Source organism: Platalea leucorodia, assembly GCF_965183815.1.
Source record: "Platalea leucorodia genome assembly, chromosome: Z".
NCBI lineage: Eukaryota > Metazoa > Chordata > Aves > Pelecaniformes > Threskiornithidae > Platalea > Platalea leucorodia.
In genome coordinates, this window is record NC_138858.1 from 38123418 (window position 1) to 38146755 (window position 23338).

The following is a 23338-nucleotide window of genomic DNA, read 5'->3' on the forward strand; positions in this document are numbered from 1 at the left end:
ATAGGCTGTAGCTACTTTGACAGTTATGTGTTGATGTCAACAGAAGACAATATTTTGTTAACCCCTGTACTTTGTGAAACTCCCAAGTTGCATGATTGTAAGATGACAGTAAAGTGAACAGGTCATAATGGGTATAATCATTAAAAGATTTAAAAAACGTACATAGGCACAATTTGTCACACTCCACACAGTACTTAAGAGGCTCTTGAGCAGCTCAAGAGGCTAGCTTTTGCCTTCAGCTTTCAGCTCTTTGCCAAAGGGGGCAGATGATGTGCACTTCACTGCTGCAATCTATTAAAGCCTAACTTCTGGGGGACTGGGCTGGTGCAGAAGTTTGTGCGGCTACTTCCTAAAAACCAGATCCATTCCTTTTCCATTCTGGTAGATGCTGGCGGGGTGGGAAAATCAACCTGAGATGGATGCTCAGCTTTGAAATATGACGACTGAGGTAAAACTTGAGCACAAAAGGACCAATTGAAGGGTTGCCTAGGTAACTCTTTCTGAGTGGCCTGTGTGTAATTCAAGCAGCGGACTCAGCTGGAATAAAGCTCCATAAATGACTGCTTCATAAACAGCACTGAGTGACAAAGTACTTCCTGAATTGCCATCTTTAGAGATTAGCCCTGATTAACAACTGTATTTAATGACAACAAAAGCTTTACATTAGTGTGAGTTTGCACATGAGTCTGCAAAATGCATGGAAATTAGTACCTAAGTTGGTTCATGCAGTACTGTACCAGTACACACCGTACTTCAACACTGGGCCTCATTCTGGTCTCATGTCTGTGTCAAACAGCAATGGACTAGTGTAAGCACACAGGCAACATGAGTGGCTGCAGCAAAGGACCACAAAGAATTACATGTGGAGATTTCCAGATGTCTCCTGAGAAACCTTGATCCATCTGTTTGAGATCTTTTCACCTTCAGGTTGTACTGCCTCATCCCTCTCCCCAAGACAACTATCCTCAAAATATTAGGCCAAACTCGAGCTCACAGTGCAGTAGGGCAAACCCCTTTTTCTCCCTAGTTTAACTCCAGGACGCATTACAGATGCTACAGACTGGATCTCCATTTCCTATTTCATGAATCGAAATCGGCATCTGATTTTCAAATGCTGATCTTTGAAAAATCAGTGGAAGTAAGGAAGTTCAATGTATTTGTAAATCTAGCTTCCCTGAATTTCAAAGCAATGCTGAACTATCCACTGAGGTTGAAGTCATGAAAGGGAAATAATTTTGGCAGCTATAAAACCATGCAAATGTGAGTGTCATGCTCTGGACTAAGCAGCAGTGATATAAAATGACTCAGCACAGATTTATGGCAGAGATTGCCTGCACTGTCTGTGGCTCCAACCTATCTGCAATGCACGTACTGAATACACATTCTCACAGTTTGTAGAAACTGATATTGAAACTATAGTTTTGATTTGGTTTAGTCTGTATGATGAAAACTCATTACTTGCAATGTTCAGTATGATTCTCTTCTGCAATGGTAAGAAGAAAAACACAATGATAACATGATGGGTAGTCAGGCACTGGAACAGGGTGCCCGGGGAAGTGGTTGAGTGACCATCCCTGGAGGTATTTAGAAGATGGGTAGATGTGGTGCTTAGGGACATGGTTTAGTGGTGGACTTGGCAGTGCTAGGTTAACGGTTGGATGTGATGATCTTAAAGGTCTTTTCCAGCCTAAACGATTCTATGATTCTATGATATACACACTGGAATTCAGTTGCCTAAACATACATATGATGGTGCCATTTTAGATACCTTCTATTATCTCACTTGACCTCCACATGCTCCATCAGAAGTGGATAATATTCTGCTCGTTTATGACGTACCTGCCACCACTATGCAAAAATCTCCATTTCTTTAGGCCAGCTCAGGCGGTACTACCTACCCAACTATACGCAAACGAGTCCTACCCCAAAACTCATTCCCTGCTATGACTCTGTAGCTAATCAGCTTTAAAGATACTGGAGTGAACATATGGGAAAGTTGCATTAGTTGACATTATGAGTATGTCAACACACATATACACAAAGTTTCATGTGAACCTAAATTTAACTGCTGTCACAAAAACACAGGTCATATTACAGTGAAGTAAAACCTGAAGCTGTACAGATAATCACAGTTCTCCTACATTTCCAAGTCCATTTTGGTGACTTGTCTGAAAGGATTGTCCAGAATATGCTAATGAACATAGAATTGAACAGTTTACTTATATTAATACAAATAGCATTCATTATAAGTGTTCTAGATAGTTATTAAATACATCCATACTGTTCCTGGCAGAAATGACTGGCACCAGTATCACTTTCTCTTAACCGGCATGATCATCTGAAGACCTTTTCCCAGGCCGCATTTAAAGGTTGATGTCTGGTAGGTAATAAGTGATTTGGGGGAGGTGGGAGAGCATAAAGTAGTGTAAAATCTCTACAGTTTTTTATAATACGGTAAGATTGACTGGACTAAGAAGACAGGAACAGTCACATTAAGTCAGACCACAGGCCCATTTACACCAGTATCTTGCTTCTGGCAATGGGCACTCAGGGAAGAAGTATTGGAATGTGGCATATTTTTTCATCTGCCACAAATTCATGGAACCATAAAATCATAAAATAATTTAGGTTGGAAAAGACCTTTAAGCTCATTGAGTCCAACCATAAACCTAACACTGCCAAGTCCACCGTTACACCATGTCCCTAAGTGCCACATCTACCGGTCTTCTAAATACCTCCAGGGATGGTCACTCAACCACTTCCCTGGGCAGCCTGTTCCAGTGCCTGACTGCCCTTTCGGTGAAGAAATTTTTCCTAATATCCAATCTAAACCTCCCCTGCTGTAACTTGAGGCCGTTTCCTCTTGTCCTATCACTTGCTACTTGTGAGAAGAGACTGATACTCACCTCACTACAACCAGCGAAGCTGGTCCTGATCACTTAAGCAGTCTGGAGAAACTGTCTGCTCATGGCTTGACCAGGCATATGCTTTGCTGGGTAAAAAACTGGCTGGATGGCTGGGTCCAAAGAGTGGTAGTGAATGGAGTTAAATCCAGAAAAAAATGATTTTTTGATTCTATGATTCTTTGATTAAAGGTTTAGACATAAGCTGCATTAGATCTTCATATATAACAGTCATTAATGCATTTCTGTGAAATTCTCATTAGTTGTCATAATTCTTTCCACTCTTTATTTATTGTATCCTCATTTTTTTCTTGCTTGTGCTTGGGACTGTCTTTTTGTTACATATACATTTGCAGTGGTGAATATCATTTCTATTCTCATGCCTAGATGGGATGGACGTGGTCCCCTAGCACATATTAATTAGTAATGATAACTATATTAATTCTCTCATAGGAAAATGTTCCCTTTGCATATTCTACCAGGGCTGATGAGGTACATCTTTAAACTACAAAAAATATATTTATGATTCCCTATTTTCATGAAATGAGATTAGAAGTGTTCATTTGCTCCATTCTTTTATACATCTGTAGCAAATATTCTTTTTTTTTTAAACCAATCTATGTATATTCATAACCCTATTCTGGCTACTTCAATTCTTCTTCTATGTAACTCATTACAAACAATGAAAAAGGTACCAAATCTCTGGACACTTCATCTTTCATAAGTTCTTCATCCAAGAACATCTATCCAATACTTGTCTGTAATTCCACAGAAGAAATCTCTTACTGGTTTGCTCAGGACTGGTCTGACAACTTTTCTCAATCTCCCAAGAAAATTTTTCTGAACAGAGGAAATGATGGTGTGTTTCACATTATATAAACAATACAAACATATGGTGACATTTCATCAATAACTATTTTGTTTATAAACAACAGCTTATAGCAAACTCCATCTGCCAAAGTCACAATGTAGTCACTGCTTCCAGCAAACATCAGACAATCATTGTCTCCATGGATGCTTACGCTCGTATTATCTAAGGAAAAACAGTTGCTTTTCTGGCACAACACCAAACTGCATTTTTATACTTTCTTCCTGACAGTAGGACAAAATGGAAAACAAGTACAATGAACCACCTCAAGCTTGTCTCAAATACTGAATCTGCCACTATTTACCAACTAGTCTGTACTGTGTAACAGCTAGAGCATATGAATTATAAATATTATATTCTGAGGATTATTCTGTTAGCTCAACTAAGCCAACGAGCTGAGCTATAAATTCTCATGCTTGTCCATTTCTTGTGCATTTTGACTTCTGATATCATTAATCAGTACAGAGCTAGCATTAGGACTCCAGAAGAAAGGAAACTGCAGCAGGAACTATTCAGAGTTCAATTTGCTTATGTTAAAGTATAGATATTATACCACCTATAAAAAGGCAATTTCTTTCTTTGCCTGATAGTGCTGCAAAGCACTGTTGAGGTTTTTTTTTTCCCTGGAAGTGAAGAGCTCTGTACAACCCAACTTCTCACAATGAGTGAATCAGGAAAAAATTATGACATCTCAAAATGTTACCTGTCTCAGAAGTAGGTACTGATTTTCAGAACTGAGATTGATTTTTTTCTTTAGAATAGCAAATCTCACATTAATTTATTTCACTAGAAAGGCGGAGGACAAAGGGAATTGGAGCCCTATTGTGAAGCGCCTCAAGTCTCTGCTTTCTGTTTCTTGTCTGTAACTTGAATCGCTCAATTTATCTTCTCCTACCTCTCATTTGGAAAAAAAATATGTGAAAGAAGATGAGATAGTAAGGTAGTACAGTACTATGCAATTTCTATGGGGTAACTAAGACAGAAAACATCTTTCCTCATGAATTCTTGAGTGAAATTCAAGCAGGGAGTAAAATTAAATCCCTGAGTTTTCAGAATGCATTCTGTACATATGGATACTCTTCTTAGGGCAGCTAATTTGTATTAATTCTCTCTGCACCATGAACTCACTGAAAAGAGCTACCTTTTGAGTGGAGCCTATGGGAAGGAGCAAGGCTCAGGTAGTTATTTGCTCCAGATTCTGCTGTTGCTGCTTGTGTCCTCTTGAGCTCTTGCACAAATACCTGAAAGCACAGCTCCTGGAGCTTATATGCAGTTTTTTATGCCCATGTTACTGCCAGCACTCTTTGGGGAATTTGAAAAGAAATACTCAGAATGTCATAGTCAGAACTGCAGTCAGCCCACCAGGATAAGTAACAGCCATGGTGTGATGGAGATACATCTGAACAATAAGCCTTTGTCTTCACACCATTTTTCACTATCCTAGTTTTCAAGTGAGTCAAACTGGTATACAGCAGAAAAAAATGTGGAATAGGCAACAGAGCAGCCTTGGAGAAATAAAGCTCAATCCCTTTTGATGGCAGTGCCATTCTCATTAAGTTACAAAGAGCTATACCGGCAAACAAGATGCAGGCATTTACTTTAGACTGAGTGTGGCAACTGAAAAAACGTTTGGGCTTTGGAAAATGCATTTTTAATGATCAATTAAACAAATACCAGGGATGCTGGAATATATTGTGGCCTTACAACAAAGGCTACTGTAATCTCCTCTACCCTCTCTCTACAAAATAGAAATGTTTAATATAGCCCAGAATCATAGCCTGAGACAGAGAACACAACGCTACTCAGATTTACATCATGCTAATTTGATTCAAACAGAGTGAGTAGTCCAGAGCAGGGGAGATCTGTCCCCACCAGTGGCTCTGTCCTGAAATGCAGTGCACTGTCCTGCTGCTCTTTGGTGGGGAAGGCAAAACATGCTTTACCACACTGCTGCTCAGGCAAGTGGATTAGATCCAATGAAAACAATAAAGCATTTGTGGCATTTTCCTACGACATAAAAGTTGCCTTATATTTTCATGGAAAAGTTATGTCTGACATCGTTGGCATGTACATGTTTTCCAGTGGGGTTTCCATGGAAACAGGTAAAAGTGTGCGCATGTGTACGTGTGCGTGCCTCCATATGCATGTGTCCGTGTGCCTGTGTAGGTGAGAGGAAAAGGTGTTATCTTGAGATTGGAAGCTATTTTTAGGAAAGCCACAGGTTAAAACGACTATGACTGAACACAATCAAATGCTTGTTAAGAAGGTGGCAGGGGGCAGGGGAGGGGAGACAATTGGACTTCTCAGAAGGATCATTTCTGCGAAGGGCACCCTATAAAACATTTAATGAGACAGTCAGTGTCCTTTTAGTCATCTTTCATTTCCTCATACACGCTCGGTACCACTCTATGTAGTTTTATATAACAGAGGCTGCTCCTTTGTGGCAAACTGCTAAAGGTTAAGAGACAGAATGCTGTAAGTAGAACAAATTCCCTGAGGAAGATGCAATATCCAGCAGGAGGGAAGGCAATTTCTGGCTGCAAATGAAGCGGGAACATCTTCAGACTGTATGGTGGGAGGAGGTATTGTTCCCTGCTGTGCTGGTTAGGGGCTGGGAAGGAGACCACAGCCGTCTGTCCTTCTCAGCTGAGGATCCCAGTCTTATCAAAGTGTAGGAGATCTGCTGCTGCTTGCAGTGGGATTATGAGAGTCTTACTGTCTGGGACAAATGACTGGGTTGCTGGGGACATTTTCTGGAAAGCCTTTTTGTACTTCTGCAAGCAGCATCAGGACAGAGTTTATCTTGTTGCTCAAAGGCGTGGGGCAGCAAGAGGACAGCTGAGGTTCCCTGGAGGAGACTGGAGTAAGAAGACTGGAGTTAAGGGCCTGGGAAAAAGGGAAAAGCAAGACAGTGGAGTTTGGAAGAGACGAATGAAGAAATTAAAAGGAAAAAAAAAAAAGAAAAGGAAATAAAGTGAAATTCACCTAGTTCATGAAACCTTGTGAAAGTCATTAACAGACAGTGTCCTCAACTCTGTCTTTTGTAGTGTTTCAGCCTTGTGCAATTAAAAAAGAAGGAAAGGAGGAAAGAGTAAGAGTCTGGAAAAAATATAAAGATGATCAAAAAAAACCCTAAAGAAATCAGGAGAGGTATAAGGAAAACTAAATCACGGCATTTGGAGCATTATGTTTTTTTAAAAAGAAGTTTAATTTACAAATATATGAAAACTAAAATACAACATAAAACCTATTTTTTTCCTCTTTTCTTGCTTTCTTTTCTTTCTTTTAGCCTGAGACCTTCCTTTCACAGGGGTCCTTTGCTCAGCATCACACTTTTAAAAGAATAGGGGTTTTATAAGTAAGATGGATTTATTTGCATATTCTCTTTGTACTAGTGGAACATAAAATTTTTAATGTACTTATTTTCAGACAATTCTAACTCCAGTACAGAACTTCATATTACTAAAATGCTTATGTCTAGGGATTTAGACCCAGGCACCATAATCTGCACCAGTGAAAAGTAAGAAAAAACACAAATATGACTATGCTTGTTTTGCAAGAGGGAAAAGCATGACAACCATAGTGGAACTTGACAATAGAGGAGAAAGAATTAGGTCCCTATGCATGTCTTCTGTATCCTCACTGCAAACGTGTTTTAGGAATACTTGATGACCTGCTATGTGAGTACACTCATTTCCCAGTCCACAGTTTTCAGGACATTTTTTCCCCCAAAGGCGCATTTGCAGCTTGGTTCCTCAAGACGGACAGTGCCTCTAATCTTCTCAGTTCTAAATGATCATCACTGGGACATGGAGGCACTAATGCTAAGTTTTCTTAAGAGATTTTCTAAACAGCGCTTATGGATCACAAAAATATATCTTTGGACATACACAGGTGTAAAATTGGAAAGAAGCAATTTTATATTATATTTCCAAATTCTGACACTACAGCACTTCCTTTTGCATCACAGTAAGGAAAAATCATCAAAAATTCAAGCCGCCAGATTGACTTTTGCTCATGGAACAGAAGCAAATGATGTTCTCAGTGTAAAATGGAGAATACTTGTTCACAAAAAGATCAAAATTCAGGAGCATTTTTAGGTCAAGATTGAGCTGTAATGAGTTTGTTCTTGTCGCTCAGCTTTAATGAGAGAGTTTTTGAAAGAGAAGGATAAGCGACTGATGAGGACTGTCTGGCATACTATCCTGTGCCTTCAGTATTACCTTCTTGAACAGAGCTGCTCTTAGAACTGATACCATTGTCTTTGAAGATATACTATTTCCTAGAGGTATGTAGTGTCTGCATAAAGTTTGGAAAAGCTAGAGAGAAGGCTTGGGAGGACAGAGACTGATTTCCCTTCCTCAAATTCTAATCTCCATCAAAGAAAAAGGTCACACAAATGCTGTGTTTGTGATTCTGTCATTGCCTACACTTCTATAAATCAGGAGTAATCTTATTAGTGTCCATGAAGTCAATATACAAAGCAGAAGGAAACTGAATAGCCCAGTGTTAGCTTCAGAGTGATGCCACAGCTTGGGAAAGTGTGTATCAGGAAGCTGTGCACAAAAAGCTAGGCTATACATTGAGGAAGAGTCCCTGTACAGTACAGAGTAGGCAGAGAACCTCACAGCGAAGTAGGGTCCTAAGTATCATCAAGACCTATTTATTTGTTACATGGAAGAGTAGACTATTTTATTATAACTTTTCAAAAATTCAAATATATACTTTTAAATTACAAACTAGGTTCCAGCATATCAATAACTGAAGCAGCCTAAGACAGCAGCAGCTGTCAGGTTATCACTGGAAGAAGACAAAATTAGAAAGGCCACTGGGGAGGAACCCAGCATGGGCCATCTCAAAATGTTATTAGGGGATTGCTATCTTTTATTGTGACAGCAGACACCTAAAATCCTTTCCTTCAGATTGATGGAGCTAAATATGCAGAATCACTCCTCCATCAGTTACAAATCTCCCTGCTTGCTCCATCTTGTCATTTGGAAAAGGATAAATAATGTATCCCTCTTCTGATACAGCACAATAGTTTTTCAGAATGCCGTAATACTTGCTGAAATTAACATAAAAGTTCCAAACCCTGCCTCACTGAAAATTTAAAATGTCTAAAGGGAGATGAGAGGAAGATATTGCTGAGTAATGCACTCTTGCAATAATTTCCCCTCCTTACCCTGCAGTTGCTTGAAACTGAAACCATTGTGTTGAATGATGAGACTGCTTGACCTTGCAGATTTCTGAACAAGCTTAGAAACTGCTTCATTACAATGCAAAATGATAGCATACGGACATTGCTGTGAGATGTGATTGCTTAAGATTGCTTTTCCTTCATTGTTTTCACTGAAATCTCAGTGGAAAAAATCTTACAAAGCAAGACCAGTTTCTTTCTTAAGCTACTGAACTCTATTAGAGTCTATTAGAGTTTTCATACATCCCACAGACTGATTTATGTACACCCTAACAGGTTACACCAGGCTACATCATCCCTTATTGACCTTTGAGAACAGAAGTCTAAAAGCCACTCTGCTTTGGATTTTGTTATTTTTTTTTGCTGAAGTTAAAAAAGAGTTTAAAGACATATTTCACTGCAGTGATGAGATTGGACTCTTGGAACAGGATCCAAATAGATCTGAAAATTGACCTTTCCTTACCTTAGAATACTGAGTGTTGAAGTGCGGTGCTGAGATTTTTTATGACATAAATTTTACTCATCTCATTTACATAAGGGTTGGGCTTTGTTGGGCTGACAAGGATCTTTAAGTGGCATGTCAGTCTGAACAACTTAGATTAACAGAAAAGGTAATTTAATGTTGTACTATGCTCTCCTTTCCACGGCAGATTCATTATCATTACTGATCATTCAGGATATCAAAAACTACTCACCTCTTTTAGATTGTCAATTAGATCCTCAATTTCTATTCCCAGAGACTAAAATTACCTGCAAACAGTGAAGAACTAAAGCTATCTGCCAATATTGGGTGCACTGACACACCAGCTGGCCAGAATCATCTTGTCATTTCTCCATCCCCAGCTGTGTAAAGCAAACAGAATCTTTTCCCAAAGATTCACCCTACTAAACACTGCAGTGTTTTTTCCCAGTCTTGCAGAAAAAATTGGATAACCTCTCCCTGTTATAAGTATGTTTCAGTATAAATTATGCTCCTTGTGAGGGATAATTGTGTTTAGGAAGCAGCCAACAGACATAAACACACTCTGTTACTTGTACAGAACTTCTAATTTTTCCTATGGCTTACAGAACCTTTCAAGGAAAGAATTTCACCTACAGTGATAATGCTCAGGTCATGAAGAAGGCAAGATGATCTCTGACTTGGACTAACAATTTTGCTAAATGATAAACAAGTGAAAGCAACTAAAATATCAGAACCTAAACCTGACATGATTCAAAACAAAACATGGCCATTGCCTTTTTTGTGTGATTTTGCTGTATGTAAATGCAACACAACTCATCCCACTTTGAATAAGGGGAAGCTCATGTTATGGAATAGACCACTGCTCAGCCATCTTTTGCAGTACCTTTCTTGTGTCACTATAGCCTAAGGAGAAGGCTAAGAAGTAAACTGTACAAACAAAAGCATTATAAAAGCTTCTGTGTCAAGGATTATTTTTAACATGACTTTCTCTCTTTATGCAGGTTTTGCTGACTCAGTTTAAAAGAGCAGTGCCCAAGTTTAGCAAAATCAATTCACCAGCATTTTTCTACGTGTTTGCCTACTTGGGATGCAGGTGGTATTAATAAGCTTTTTAAAAAATTAGAAGACGTTAAAAAAGCACTTGGCAGGGCCAGATTTTACAGTCAGCTGCTCTTGAGCATTACAGCTTATTTAAGAAAGAAGCTAGCTCAACTGTATAGCTATTGCAGTAGCCATTGTGCAAGTTAGACACAGTTATGCAGTTACTTATTATCTACAAAAGGTGTAAGTTAAAATAAATACATTTAAGTGTTTACTTCTTTTGCAGATTTTAACCGTATACAATAAGAGTCATAGAAACACTAGTATACTGTATCTCATTCAGCTTAATTTGTTATTTATTTGTCTCAAGAAAATAGAAGGCAGGATGGAGAAGTTTGTGTACAACTCCTCTTTTATAACTACTTTTAACTATCCCATGAAGCAAAACATGACAGGCTACTCTCTTAAGAGAACAGGTTTTGTGCAATGTGATGACAATCAGACAAGCAATTTCCATTAGCTATATTTAGGGCTGCAAACATCTTATCTGATAAGTAAAAATACATTTCTTGAAAGAATACATACCAGACTATCATCTTACCTTACACTGAAGTGCAGTGGCACAAGAGAAGAGCTTTTATATATGGCTAACCATACATTGGGTTCAGTTGTAAATGAAGATTAAATATATTGTAGACAGTTCATATTAACAGCTTCTTGCTATTAAGATGTATACTTTCAGTGAAAAGCACAATCAAGCATGTAATATATTTACCAATATAAAAATAAAAAAGAAGAATAAAAAAGACATTAACCTCTTCTTCAACATTATGGGCAATTCCATTCTGCATTGGTCCTGAATCACTCGGTGGTGTTACTGCAACTTCCACTTTTGCACTTTTTTCTGTGGCGTCATCCATAAACAAGAGTGGGAAAACAACAGAACAGAATATTAAGTAACAAATCTATTAGTGAAACTGCTGTCATATATTCAGTCTGTGTATAGCATCAAATACTGAAGGTGGACCAACAACTGCCTTTAAAAGAGAGAGATAAAAATTCTGTCTTCCGTTTGACCAGTAAACATTTTGAATAAAATTCTTATGAGGGGTGAGCTTGCATTTGAACAAACTGTTCTACTGGTACTCATGTCCTAGAAAAAATTACGTTCTTTGCAATATTCACTGGTCTTTGTTTATGCTAAATTCACTGAGTCTAATACTTCAGGTAAAAAGTGATATATAGCATTCTCCCCAGACATTAAAGAATGCAAGATGTTGCATTTACAGGTGAGGGGATATATTCAGCAAGATATAACTTTTATAACACACTAACCCTTGCAATTATTAAAGTTACTTCCAAGCTGTAATCATGCTCTTTCTCTAGCAAAAATGTGGGGAAAAAAGTAAATGGATGGTCTAATAACATCCAATAACAGAGGATGATCTTTAAAACATCCTGTAGTCCTTGTGCTAAACCTTTACAGGAATTAAAGGGATAAATTTGGGCCTTTTGTTTCTGATGCCAAATTTATTCAAATTTATTCTTACTTTGACTATCTTGGAATTCTCTAAACAGTAATTATTTCTTTAAGTATGTACTAGATAAAATATCAATGGCTGAAAATCCCTTGGACAATATAAAGTTATGGGGAATAGCAATATGAAATACCTAACTCAAGTTCAACATGCCTTACAGTATGCTCTTGTGCACAGCAGTAAATACAGCTGTCTAGATACATTACTGCTATCCTGAGATTCTTCTAAATTAAAAATCTGAGATCACAGTCACAGCAGAGTGTCAGACTATCTGTAATTATTTCAGTGCATGTGTGTTGTCTCTTAACCCCACAGCCAGCATTATGGTTTATTAACAGAGTGTCCCATCCAACTGCTTGATTCTGGAAGCAAATAGCATCTACATACAGCACAAGGTCAGAAAAAGTGTCAACTAATAAAATGATTCAGCTTTCATCAGACACTTTCGCATCTGGTTTTCTAATGCAGAGAACATGTCGAGGTAAAGTAGAGAAAAGCAGACATAGTACAAACTTTCTTTTAGTATAGGAACTTTTGAACCAAAATACAAATTCTTATCCTTAATGGAAAACCATATTAAGCTAATTTTGCACAATTAGCACAGATGGGCCTAAATGACTCTCAGCAAGTAGTAGATAGACAAATCAAATCTTAAATATGAAGGTTGTTTCTTTTTGTGACAAGGGTGATATCACATAAAACACATATTCTCCTAATGCAGCTAAATAAATTCATTAAATTTTCACATATAAACTGTGAGTAAGTTTTGTCTCTCTATTTCTGTCAGTTGAACACATATCTAAAATCAGAATTCCTTTTTTTCTTTTCAACCCTGCCAGGAGGCCTTCTAGATGCCTTAACTGACTTTCCCTTCTTGCATTTAACTCCTGTCCTGTCCAGAAGTTTCATACTCTTTTGCATAGGGAATCAGAATATTTTTACTATGATAGCATAAATGAAATCCCTAAGGATTTTCAAGCAAAATGAAACAGTGAAAAAGGGTCTCAGGAACAGGTGATAAATCTGTACCACTGCACTCACCATGACTAGCAGCTCCATTCTGCCTCTCGCTGTCTTCCACCTGGCACTTCTTTTTGGCGATCTTATGCAGAATTGAGGCCCTTTCCTTGAACTTTCCTAAAATAAAGCATTGTTATTATTAAAATGCAGCCATTTTGAGAAGCAAAGCTTCTTTGCCATAGCTTAGGCTCCATAAATCAGTGCCGATAATCCATTTCCATCCCTCCTCAAACAGCAAACGCTATTAAACACTGTCTGATATTCTCATATATACTTTCTTTTTCTTTTTAGTGGAAATAAAAATGTAATTTTTTTTTAGTGGAAATAAAAATGTAATCTTTTTTTTCTATTCTGAGAACTCAGCAACAAATTGAACAAGAAATTGCAAACAAAACTTTTCTTCGGAAGCAGTCAGTAAAGTTCCACGTATAAACGTGCTGGTGTAGGATTTCAGCCTGAACAGAAGATGAATACAGATGAATAAAGATATTATAAACAAACACAAACAGTTTCAGGTCTCAATTAGTAGCACAGTAACACAGAATTTCAGACAAACCCATATATTGCATCATGGTGACTGTGGTCAACTTTGTCACTTTGCACTCAGCTATGTGTCTGTGACTTCTACAGATACTTCAGAAAGGGAAGAAGAGATCTCCAGAATACATGATTTCCATACCAGCTTCTCAAAGGTAAATTTTCTTCTCAACCTGCCAGGTGGTTTTTGTCTCCTGTAAGGTTAACCATGCAGCTCATCATCTAGACTGCTTCCAGGGCAACCCATCCTGTCCTAAGAGAGGTCCCAGGTCCTGTCACTCTTTATTGACTACTGAGTCCAAATGACACATTCAAACTAGGCAATGTCAAAGATGGCAAATATTAAGTGAAATTAATTTAACCCTTCCTCTTCATTGGTTGATCTTTCTATGTAAGGACTCTTTGGACAGCTTATGACAGTCAATGTCGCGTAGAAAGATGATGTATCTGCCTTTTTTGTTATCCTCATTGCTACTGCTTTTTAAGTCTTTTTAAATCTTTTTTAAAAGTATAACTGGTGGCTATAGTACAGTACACTTCTAATTAAGAACACTATTACCATACAGGGCCCGTGACTGTTTTAAATCTTCATCTCCAGTTAAAAAAATTCATTTAAAACTGTTGGTGTCCCTGCAGCAAAAACAGCACAGGTTTAGGACCAAAAGATATTTCAATGGAATCACATAATTGATTAACAGTGGGAAGTAATAGTGAGAAGTCACGAATGAACTCAGTTAGTTGGATAACAGCCACTGTTTCAAAACTAAAACAAGACACACAAGAATAAATCATTAGTCAAGAAAGAAATCCTCTCCCCCATCTCACAAATGGAAGCTTCAAACCCCTGTATCAACACTTTTGTGTGTGAAGAAGCAAATGCACAGTCCACAGAGACTAGCAGCTATCATTTGCTGGGAAGTGGAATTAATTTGCCAACAGCAAATCATTTGGAAAGTAATAAAAATACCACAAAGATTTAATAAGCAATACTGTCCTTTCAGCAGCCCCTGCCTTTTCACAAACACATCATGCTCCAAAAAAATAATTAGCCATTCACAATATATTGCAAAGATTATCTTTTTTGGTACATGGTACCTAGAGTAAAATTGCCTGCAGAAAAGTATCTAAGCATAGAATATGACCATAAATAGCAAGTCATCTCATTGTATCAGCGCACAGGGTCAGTGGCAGAGATTTTGGTTAGAAGGGGAAGAAGGAACAAAGAGTTAAAGCAAGAAAAAGAGAGAGAGAGAGAAAGGAAACTGCTTGGGATATCAGATAAGAGAAAATAAAAACAGAGGAAAAAATGCAAATCATATTACCAAATATTTTAAGCTGAAATGCTAAGAGTCAAATCTGTTCCTAACTTCTTTGAAACACTAGGGGCATTTTAAAAGTTCTTATCCAGAAGCTTGTGTAGATACTGAAAGGTGCCTGCATAATCTTCATACAACATGTATGTCAGTTTTGCTTTAGGTTTCAGACTCCAACTCAGTTTCATACGTTTGAGAATTTGGCTTGTGATGTCCCAAATACACAAATGCATTTTTCGCAAGAGATGCAAATGATGCAATTGAGACATTTTCTGAGAAATATCTGTGGGACCATCCATGTCTCCACCTACTCCAGGATGGTGTAGGGCCTTTTTATTTAAGGTTCAATTTAAAAACTTAAATTAAAGTGATGCAGAATTCTATTAGGATACTCCAGCCTTTTGTTTGAGATTGTTATTGCTTGAAATTGTTTAGGTTTTTTTTAATAGAGAAACTTGAGCCGTTATTGAACTGAAAAGAAAACATCTCCATAGACATTGACACTGTTTTAGATGAGTTTAATTGAAGTTGTCTTCAATTTTTTTCACATTTTCAAAAGCCTCCTCCCATCTTTAGGAAGAATTTCTTACATTGGCTTTTAACATTGTAATTTACACTGCTTCATTCAGGAGACTATTCCACAGTTATAAGTCACTGTCATGGAAATTAACCTCAACATTTGAAATGGAAACTGTATTTTGGTTTATTTTTATTTCTCAGTACACACATGGTTCAGCTTACATTGTTTTACATCATTGGCTTCCATTTGATTCACTCAGTGTAGGTAACAAATAGTGTGAGGAAATTATTAAAAGACATAATATTGTCTATCAAAAGCATGAAACTGAGGAAAGTTGCAGTACTAGCTTTCATGAAGACAGTGAGATATTAAAAGACAGCAGAGCTATGCCTCCTCCTACCCTTTCCCTGCCATTTTCCTCCTTCAAACCAAATCAAAACCTGTTCAGTGAAGGGGAGGCACAGAGCCACCAGGAAAAAGGACCGGCTCAGGATATTTCTAAGTCATTCAAATTTACAGAAACCCCTAAAGATTTCCTCTTAGGCATAGGTCTTCTCTCATGCCTTTTTTCTCATCTTTAGGTAGGGTTACTAAAATAATCCATAGGAATTTTATGTTACTGTTCTTATTTCTAGGAGAAGGTAGGAGCTTATGTTTCCTCTTTAACAGTCCTATGTACTATGGATTTGACTACCTAAGAGTAATTTTCACACCATCTGGTACCATGAGAGTTTAGGTGAATGAAAATGCTTGATGCCACAGACCCAAAATAGGACAGATTGTTACAGAAAATTCTTAATTAACCTTGATTCACTGAACTCAGACAGATTTTGCAGCTCATTTTAGTTTACAAAGGATGGGGTAGAAGGAACAGGAGATCAAGGCCAGGTGATGAGCAAAGAAGGTAGCTTAAAAACTAAATTGGTTTTATTTGAATATATGCAAACAAATCAGCATTGTATAATATAGATATGCCTTGACCTGCATGAGTAACTCCAGCTGTTGGCATCAGTTGGCAGACATTCTCCTCCTGATCAAGGATATATTAAAAAGCCAATTCTTTGACTACAATCTAAATTGCAGACTACAGATTCCCTGGGTCAGAAAAACTTTTGATTTGATGAGAAAATAGTTTATCTTCAGAAATTCACTCGTTTAAAAAATTCAAGTCTCTACCATTTGTCTAGTTTTCAGTCTCTGATCAAATGCAAATTACTACATCTATGCAGCTATAGCCAAGCTTTCATGAGTCTGAAGATGTCAAATCTGTGGCTGTTTAGCAGTCTGAACTGTACCTAACCATTTTGCTCATGACCAGTTGTGGAATACAACTGTTCAATTCCAGAAATCCACCTCATGTGCTTTCTCCTTTAACTTCAAAATCCTGCAGAAGCATCAAATGAAAATATATGCAGTTTTGTCATGTTGTAGGCTGTTGGTGGAAGTTACTCGACAGCACAAGATTGCTGTGAGGGTCTCTTCCCATCTAGTAGGGTTTAGTTTCTCTCCCAGTTGGGCCTGATCAACTTGCAATTAATTTAAAGTCAGTTTCAGACCAAATAGGAGCAAACAAAACAATACAGATCAGTTTCTAAGACCTGGAGCACAATGGCCCTCTGGCCATTAGGCTATATCTGATTGTGTATTGTGACCTAACCATTACTTTTTGTCTCTGATTGTTCTGATGTAGCAGCAAGAATAGATGCCTGTACTTCTCCACTGGAGGACTGAAAGATTTGCTACCTAACTCCACTCAGGGTTTGAGGACCTGGAGATAAGGCTGAACTATATTAGAAAAAAATCCATGGATTTCTAACTGGGTTTATGTGTTCCTGTGACTAACTTTCTGTACAAAATGAATAAAAAGTTCAGTCAAAAAAGTAAGAGAAAGAGAAAAACGGATAATGCAAATAAGTGTGATGCAGAGTGATAGTGATTATACTTTTGAGAATCCAAACAGAAAGTTCAAAATATAGCACACTTTGATCTAAATACAGCTTCTGGGATAAACTATTCATTACTTGCTTTGTGAAAGACATGTGAAAAAGATGATGACAGTTGTATTTGAGAAGGCAAACTGTATCATAGACTCTTGTCAGTGTTAATACTCCTAAAGACAAAGAGCTTCCTGTCTTATTTTTGCTACTGGAAGATTTTTCCTATTGGATTTTTGCTATTGCTACAGTATGGTCCTGGATAATTTATTAATGAGGAGTGCTTTCTGAGATGACACTGAATATTAACAGCATTACTTCAGCATAGGCACAGTATTAATATTTACATATATTGTATGTATCATACTTGCATGGGTATTTTCCCACAAATAGCTACATTTAACTGTCAGTAGAGTATTTATGAATATCAGAAGGCTACTAATGTAGTGACTACTTTTGAAATGGTAGATTTAATACTTCAGCATAAAAAAATAAAAACCTTAACATACCCAATTCTGAGGCTACAATGAGAAATGACCTTCTCATCTTGATTGTAATGAAGACTGAGATAAGACATACTGCAAAAGCTTTAGCTCTGGTAGCCATATCTGAATGGCCTGGGTTAATGACTCATTTCAGGTGCTTGAGAGGTGTATTTAAACAACATAGACACCACTGTTTGCCTCGTAAAATCTCCTCTCAGGCATCTTTTCTTATATCTGTGCCAACCCTGTGAATCAGCTCGTGAATCTGGGCAACGGAGGGCAGTGAGGCAAGACTGCCCTATGAGCTCACGCCTGCTACAGAGGAAAACAGCATCTTCTAACATCAGGCACAAAGGTGGAAGGTACCATCTGCTACAGCCAGCCCCAGGATAGTATGGTTATATTTGAGTCTCAACAGCAGATACAGAAAATGGGAAACAGTCAGAAGTTATCAGGTTTTTTGCCCTCCCTGGGGAAATGACCATGAGCAAGTCATATAGTGAAGGTTTTCTTAAAACCTTTTTAACTTCAAGATTAATTTAAACTAGAAAATAACTTTTGTTTTTAAAAACAGAGAACTAAGGTATTTGCCTTATATTCCCAACATTAAAAATAAGCAGGAATAGGCGGATAACTTTTCTACAGGACTCAAGCTTATCTCCATCCTCAAACACGCCACTAATTATTAAACTGAACATTCATGAAATGCCATCTGTCTGACATTATAATCAAGAGAGCTGGACAAGAGGCCTTGATCCTACAAACAATCAGTTCTCAGTTTAGGGAAACTTCCAAATTATAGAAATGCTGACTGCACTAGGACTGAAAGCATGTGCTGGAAATTTAGTACACAGTTAACTGCTTTCCTGAATTAGTATAATAAACTGCAATGCTTTTGAATCAGCAGAAAAATTTCCTGAGATTTCACTGAGCCCTGATTCAGGCCCTAATTACTTCCTTCTTGTATTGCTAGAATCAGGATTTAAAATTGCATAATTTTTGCATTGCAATTAAGCATACAATAATACTCCAGGAATAGTCATGCCTAGTTTTTAAAGTTTATTCATTACTTTTGAATAATACAGTAAACTGAAGTCACTTAATAATTGTTCTCAAACTGAGTGATTTGAACATCCATAAATTAATTAATGTTCTTGAATGCATTGTAAAACATGGCATAAAATAAGCATCTACAATCTATGTTATACTGTGCTGTATAATTCGCAAGTGTGGTTTTGCATGTATGTTCTTTAATAAAAGCATTCCATTGTATTTCCTTATCTGAAATAGCAAAACTGAAATGCTGAAAACAAAACCTGAAAGAAGAGCCATAATTGATCGCGCCATCAATGAAGACATGCAAAAAGGAGTTATTAAAAAAAGGAGAAACTGAAAATAGGACTAAGAAAAATGAAGGAAAAAGTAAACACATAAAAGGCGCTTAAAGGGCTTCAAAAAAAGCTGATACAAACAATTCTAAAATATTTCTTACCTTCTTCAGTCATTGTGTCATAATATTTTAGGTTTCCATATGATCCAAGCTCTACAACATCACAGTAAAAGACACAAAGATAAGGAACCAGCAGACATTCAAGAAATGTACATGTTTTTGCATGTGCTTCATGAACTCCAACAGTGATTATGCAAAAAATTCTGCAGGACAGCGAAACATGGATTACAGAAATGGCAGTGCCTTTCCCCCCCAGAAACTTCACAAATCACTGGCTTTAGATAGGTAACTTGCTAAAGTGAGATGTAGGAGAAGCACTGAAATCTAAAATCCAGCCTTTTCCAGGTGATTGCCAATCTGGTGCCTCTACATTTGGGAAACCATAATAAACCTTGACAGTACCTAATCAGAAGGAGCTTTGGAAACTAAGCTCTTTTAACATTCCCCAGGATAGACATTCAAATACTTACGCATCCAAATTAAACAAAAAATCTCAAAACATATAATCTAAGGAACTGTTCATAATGCTGTTCCACAAACATTGTTTTGATACCAGTGCTGACGTTGACTTGCTTTAGAGGGGTTACTTAATTTAACCACTCTCTTGTCACTTATGAAATCAGCAAAAAAGTATTTACTCACTTCACCAGGTGGTATGAGACCTAAATTAATTAAATCATTACACAGATCTGAATACATTGCGTTACTATATTCTAGCAGGGCAGAGAAAAGAATGGAATGCAGATATCTCCAGATCTTTAGGGCTACTATTATTTTTCTGTGTGATACAATCTTGCATGAAATCACCTTTTTTTCTCCAGATGTTGCTTTACACTTCATTGCTTAAAGTACTTTTTTCTTAAAGTTTGGCATATATGTAAAGACATATATAAATACAATAATTAATGTAGGTCTACAAAACAGGACAGAGAAAAATTAAGCACAAGGAGGAATTTGTAAATTATTTGTGTGAGGAATTTGTGGATGATTTCACTCATCATTTTTATGTAAAGTTTGACAACTGAGCTTCTGAGCATCCAACCTTTGATAGAGTGTAATCATTAAAAATGGATACTTAACAGTTTGGTGGTACTGTTTTCTTTGGAAATATTCACTCTTCGTGTTTATGAAACAGCTTAAGCAATTAAATGTACAAATGCTGTCCAATTATTTTGGTTTTAGCTGATGCACCTCATGATCTTTCAATATTTTTCCACAGAGGTGAATTTCAATAGAGGTCTGGCTATTAGTTTTTAACTGTAAAATACTGTGATGATATGCAAATCTGATACTTTGAAAGATCTTTTTTTTTTTTTTATTATATTTGCAGATACCTGAATCTGCCAAAAGAACATTTGTTACATCATTTGCAGAGACAGAGAAAGCTTTATGTAACTAAAAAATACAGGATATTATCACTATTAAATTTTTAAAATAATTATGATTGGATTGTAATGATTTTTTCATAGACATACTTTATCAAAACCAGTTACAAATATTGACATACTCTCGCTCGTACAATGCAATGTCTTACTTGCACATAAGTATGCCCAATAGAATATCACACTACTCTATCTTAAAGCAAAGATGGACGTCCTTTATAGATAGAATTTAATATATTGTTTTATAATGATACACAATGCATCTACTGCTTTGTAAAAATGTTCTTAGTGTTGCAACATAATCTTTGTAGCTGCTTTTACATAAGAGATGCTGTTGTCCTACCATCTTGATTTTAGTCCTAAAGATTTGAATTCGTTACCTGGGAAGAGCTCCCAATAACTTCAGTATGGACTTCCCTGCATACAGCATTTGGGACCACATGTACTGTTTAATTAGGGCTCAGTATCTGCTGTCTCTATGGCCACCACCTTTGTTTAAACTTATTCTCTGCCTTGATGTGTCTGGGGTCCGCTTTGCTAGAACCTGGGGTGAGGCATCCACTGGAGCATGAGGACAGGAGTGGAAAACACATGTCAAATGAAGTCCAAGAGTGATCAGAGAAATTGAAGTACATGCAGGAGACAACACTGCCAGAGAAGGGCTGTATAAACTCATGGAGAAAAAAGATATGGATGCAGGTGCAGGAGGACGAAGTTGAGAAGAAGGCTGTACTATAACAACAAACTTAAGAATTAACAGAATGATAGCATGAGGCCTCTGACTTAATGGATGAAGCAGGAGAGGTTTCAGAGGAAGCCAACAACAATGGTGAATTATGTTAAATCTCCAGAAGAAATAAAAGCAGCAGAAAGGCAGGGCACTTGACATACTGGCAAATCGGTTTAGATCTATATGCTTCTCATCTGAAGTGAGCGATACAAGACAAACAGGAAAGAAGAAAGGAGACTTTGACATTACAAAGACCAAAGAGAAAAGAAACAAGGAGATGCATGAGAGTGCATGATGCTGATGATAATCATGTTCTGGGCACTTCAGCATATGCCAAGGATTAAACTGGGTTAATTCTTGCAGTTAGCAAAATTATTTCCAAGAAAACTCTAATCTTGCTGGTGATATTACGTTCCTCAAAGCTTTTATAGTCCTATACCCAGAGCAGAACATTTTATACAATCACCAGCCCACTGACTGCAATGCACAATGATGATGCCAGGAAATGTCAGCTGCACATACTCACATGAATTATTTGTGGATTTCAAGATCAGTTGGGCCAGTGCTGCTCAGCAACATGAAAGTTCTGCCTCTATACAGTCCGCATCCAATATATTGCACTGGCTTCTGCTGTAAAATTTGGACTAAATCTGTTCTTTGGTATTTATTTTTGAATTTTCCTGTTATAATAAGATTCTGTTCAATATGACTCTAAGAAAACTCAAACTGAATTGAAGTACTTTTTGAAAAAATATTGTATTGAAAAAAGTTCTCAGCTTTTAAAATAAACTGATTTTATATGGAATTGGAAATCTGAATTACTGTGATAAAGGGTACTTGAAAAAATACCCCAAAATCCAACACTATTAAAATTTGGTAATTCCAGTTTCATGAACATGCTATGTGGTTCCCACGGGGAGGTCATAGCAGACAGACTGGCTGACAGCCAGTACCTGCATCCCTGCTGGTCGTATGAAACAAAGAGGATGCAGAGATGCGGCTTAACAGCTGATCCTCAACAGTGACAGAGTTATTGAATTAGTTTGTTCCCTTCTGCATATTTTTACACCAGAAGAGAACAGAGGGTTCCTGGTAATCCTGTCTGACATTCCTGAACGATTACAACAACATTTGCCTTATTACCTACCGTTCTCTACTGTGTATGTAGGTGCCACACCGTATCAAAGTAAACAGAAAGAAGTTAGTCAACAGTACTACATTATTTGTAATTTCCAATTACATTTGAGACAGCCAGCATGGCTTCACCAAGGGCAATTCTTGCCTGACCAACCTAATGGCCTTCTATGATGGAGTGACTACATCAGTGGACAAGGGAAGAGCTATGGATGTCACCTATCTGGACTTCTGTAATGCCTTTGACACAGTCTCCCGCAACATCCTTCTCTCTAAATTGGAGACATATGGATTCCAGCCTGGGGGTCCTCAGCACTGACCTCTTGGAGCAGGTCCAGAGGAGGGCCACAAAACTGATCAGAGGGATGGAACATCTCTCCTATGAAGAAAGGCTGAGAGAGCTGGGGTTGTTCAGCCTGGAGAAGAAAAGGCTCCAAGGAGACCTTATTGCAGCCTTTCAGTACTTAAAGGGGGACTATAAGAAAGATGGGGACAAACTTTTTAGTAGGATCTGTTACAATAGGACAAGGGATAAGGGTTTTACACTAAAAGAGGGTAGATTTAAACTAGATATAAGGAAGAAACTTTTTCCAATGAGGGTGGTAACACTGGAACAGGTTGCCCAGAGAAGTTGTGAATGCCCCATTCTGAAAACATTCAAGGTCAGGTTGGATGGGGCCTGAGCAACCTAATCTAGTTGAAGATGTTCCTGGTCATTGCAGAGGGGGTTGGACTAGATGACCTTTAAAGGTCCATTCCAAGCCAAACTATTCTATGATTCTATGATTCTGTGAAACAATATACCTAATTACTCAGTTTATTT

General features: G+C 37.5%; 1 protein-coding gene across 2 annotated transcripts in view; it reads right to left on the reverse strand.

Moving 5' to 3' along the window:
• SLC24A2 (solute carrier family 24 member 2) overlaps positions 1-23338 on the reverse strand; it is a gene marked incomplete at both ends in the record, with an annotated part of 107006 nt that overhangs the window by 11785 nt on the left and 71883 nt on the right. Inside the window, 3 exons of one of the 2 annotated variants that reach the window (XM_082336053.1) lie at positions 11288-11376; positions 13052-13147; positions 19312-19362. In XM_082336053.1, coding sequence (XP_082192179.1) covers positions 11288-11376; positions 13052-13147; positions 19312-19362 — 236 coding nt within the window. The remainder of the gene's footprint in view (positions 1-11287; positions 11377-13051; positions 13148-19311; positions 19363-23338) is intronic. The other variant, XM_082336054.1, reaches the window with a different exon arrangement.